The sequence below is a fragment of the Bison bison genome, unplaced genomic scaffold (assembly GCF_000754665.1).
Source record: "Bison bison bison isolate TAMUID 2011002044 unplaced genomic scaffold, Bison_UMD1.0 scf7180017864352, whole genome shotgun sequence".
NCBI classification, from domain to species: domain Eukaryota; kingdom Metazoa; phylum Chordata; class Mammalia; order Artiodactyla; family Bovidae; genus Bison; species Bison bison.
Genome location: NW_011494924.1, coordinates 6,241,250 through 6,244,433, shown reverse-complemented (window position 1 = coordinate 6,244,433; position 3,184 = coordinate 6,241,250). Strand labels below are relative to the sequence as shown.

Genomic DNA, 3,184 nt, shown 5'->3' with positions numbered 1-3,184 from the left:
GCACAGAAGTACACAGATGTCTGGGAGCGGTTGGCGGACTCCAGCGTGAGAGGGAAGTTCTCTGTGCTTGATCTGGAGACGCTGTACCCGTCAGGCACATCTCCTGGCTTGCTAGAACGCACACCAGCTGAGTAATGGATCAGCCTCAGCCGGTGTCCCAGGTCTTGTCGGTACCAGTACATATAATCGTGATTCAAATCCTGAGTACATTTCAGTGTCGCGTTCTGTCCTCTCCTCACGACCTGGAATCTGGGGTCCTGAGTGACACCAGCATGGACCGCCCCTGTGGAGAAGCAGGACCCATGCTGCAGTCACAGCAGACAGGCTTAGTGCTGGCACCCCCAAGGGGACCCTGCCCCCCAGGACTCACCTGCCTGCAGGAGACAGAAGACCACACAGCCCAGGAGGCAGAGGCTTATGGTGGGGGCGGGGCAGGCAGAGGGCTCTCTGGTCTGAGTGTGGATGAGAGGGGAGAGGAGCTCTCCAGGGAGTCCTTCTGAGATGTCACTGTCCCTGCCAGGGCCCAGAGCCAACCTGTCACTCAGAGGCCACGCCCGTTCCCCCAGAGGCTCAAATCAGAAATGAACTTGAGAGAGAAGTTCACAACACGGACACCCATCAAGATCAATGGACACAAGCCTCACACGTTGCTGTAACCTTTCTGTATGTGTTCAAGATTTTTTCCGTAAATGTCAAAGTGATTAAACGACTTGTATGTTCTAGTCCAGAGATAAGTCTTCATCAACGTGTATATTACTTATATTTATCTGCATATTTCTGGAGTTTTGAATCCTGGGGAAATCCTTCTGGAGGCCTGCTACCCTTTATGATATGTGTCCCAAGAGCACTTCAAATGGAGAGGGCAATGGCACCCCACTCCAGTGTTCTTGCCTGGAAAATCCCAGGGATGGGGGAACCGAGTGGGCTGCCGTCTATGGGGTCACACAGAGTTGGACACGATGAAGCGACTTAGCAGCAGCAGCACTTCAAGGCTCCATTCCCACAACATTGACCACATTCCTGAGACTGTCCTTCCACCTACCATGTTTCTCCAGGTTTCTGCACTCAACCTCATCCCAGGCTTATCAATATTTGATGAATTGTTTGGTCTGTTTCTAATCAATTCACTGACAGAGTCCACCAGTCAAATGCAGGTACAGCTCCTTCATGTTCACAGCAGCCCGTGATTCCCATGTTGGGGAAAGGGAGCAAGCAGAGCCCCCTCAGGCCTGTGACCCACCTTTCTGGGTGGAGAGAATTGGGTGCCCAGCACAGGATGACGTTTAGCCACAAAGGAATACAGACGTAGGAGGGACGTGGAGGGAGGTGCAGACGCCAGGGTGATGAGAAATGCTCAGTTTTCAGTTGAGACATTCGTCCCATGGGAATACCTCCTTGTGAAGTGCAGCTGCCATTCATTGAGTAACAGTTCACATCACAGAGCCCCAAACTGTATCTTGTTACACACAACACAACAGGTATATATAATTTGCTTGTACAGAGATAGTTCCATGAGTGAGGGGACCACGGGTGTTGAGAACACACTTGAGCCGGGACGCTCGCTGTAACACTTACGAAGTATGAGATCTGGGTAACTCACGTCCCCTCAGATGTACAAACAGTTAAAATAATACTTATCTTGATGACTTCAGTGAGCATTAAAACACACCAAGAAGTAAATGTCTGGGAAAGTCTATCGCTCCACCAGAGACTGGGCTTGGCAGGCCGGCAGCTGACACACGGGCACCACTTCCTGAGCTGGGGCAGGAGTGTTTTTGTCCCAGAGGCACCTGATCATGCAGGGCTGTGTCTTGGCTGCTGGCACAGAGATACACGGCTGAGTCTGTCAGCTCCAAGGGGGTCAGGCTCAGCTCAGAGGCAGCATCACTGAACTGTTTTCCTGAGACCCGATCTGATATGTTTCCTTTTTGATACATTTCCCCATCATAATACTGAACAAGGAACTGGGGGCTCTGGCCCAGGGCCTGTTGGTACCAGTACACAGAGAGGTGTCCAGACTCAGGGGAACATCTCAGAGTCACTTGCTGCTTTCTTGATTTGATCAGGTACTTGGGAGTCTGGGTGACTCCAGAATCCACCAGGCCTGTTGGGGAGGAGACAAGGAAGCTGAGGGCAGAGCACAGGGGAAGCCTCCTGCTGCAGCCTCATCTCCAGGCATCTATCTCAGGGAGGCAAAGACATCTCAGAAGCTCCCACACTGTGTCCAGGACTCACCTGCTCCCAGGAAGCAGAGAGTCACACAGCAGAGGAGCCTGGAGCCCATGGCAGCATCAGGAACCCAGGACTACTGCTGGCTGGGGGCGGGGCTCCTGGGTTGAGGGGGTAAGTGCTGACCCTCCTGCTCCCCTGACTGGAGCATTTGCCTATGACGTCACAGCTCTGTGTCTCTGCAGGCTGCCCTTGTCCACTGAACCCCTTGCCAGGACCCATGGTGGACTCCTCTATGCCCTTCCCTGTCCCGCACAGCCCCTCAGCATAGGGTGGGTGTGAGGTGAGCACTGTCCCCATGTCCCCATATGCCCATAACATGCCTTTTTCTTCTCTTCCTGTCCCTGCCTGACACTCATCACCCAGCCCTCACCAGCCACACTGATCCCTCACCCTCCACTTCCCATGTTGCTCCAGGAGAGGATCCCCTGGGCACAACCTGAGGCTCGAGGAACATCCCCACTCTGCTGCGCAGTGAGGAGTCTGTGCTGGGTCCATGTGTCTGGACCACTCAGGGAACTCAAGCCTGCTCCCTGATGCAGGCATGTAGCCAAGGTTCCCTTAAGCTGCCCTCTCCAGGGTGACTCTCAACCCCTCCAGCACACCCTGCTTACCATGGGCCCACAGTGCCTCCTAGTGGCCCATGGTCTCATGGATCTGTGCCTTCTGTCTAAAACAAGAATACGAATTCCCCACACTCCACACTTTCAACCCCTACACACACACACACACACACACACACACACCGCTTATCTGCTGCCTTCCCAGCCTGGATGAATTAGGGCTGATCTTCAAGTCTAGTCTTAGTCTGTGGAGGTAAAACACTGTATGATCAGACATTTCTACTAAGAAGGAAATAATTCCTGCACCACTACAGTGACAAGAGTTAGCTAAAATGGAGTAATACAGCCAATAGAAATTAAGTCCTCTCAATATCTCAAATGAAGCCAGCCTG

The 3,184-nt window shown here is 52.8% G+C and overlaps 1 gene segment (V, D, J or C); it reads right to left on the bottom strand.

Moving 5' to 3' along the window:
* Positions 1 to 5: 5 nt before the first annotated feature.
* LOC104999406 overlaps positions 6 to 3,184 on the bottom strand; it is a gene marked incomplete at its 3' end in the record, with an annotated part of 5,102 nt that continues 1,923 nt past the window's right edge. Inside the window, 1 exon segment of the V gene segment in view lies at positions 6 to 283. Coding sequence covers positions 6 to 283 — 278 coding nt within the window.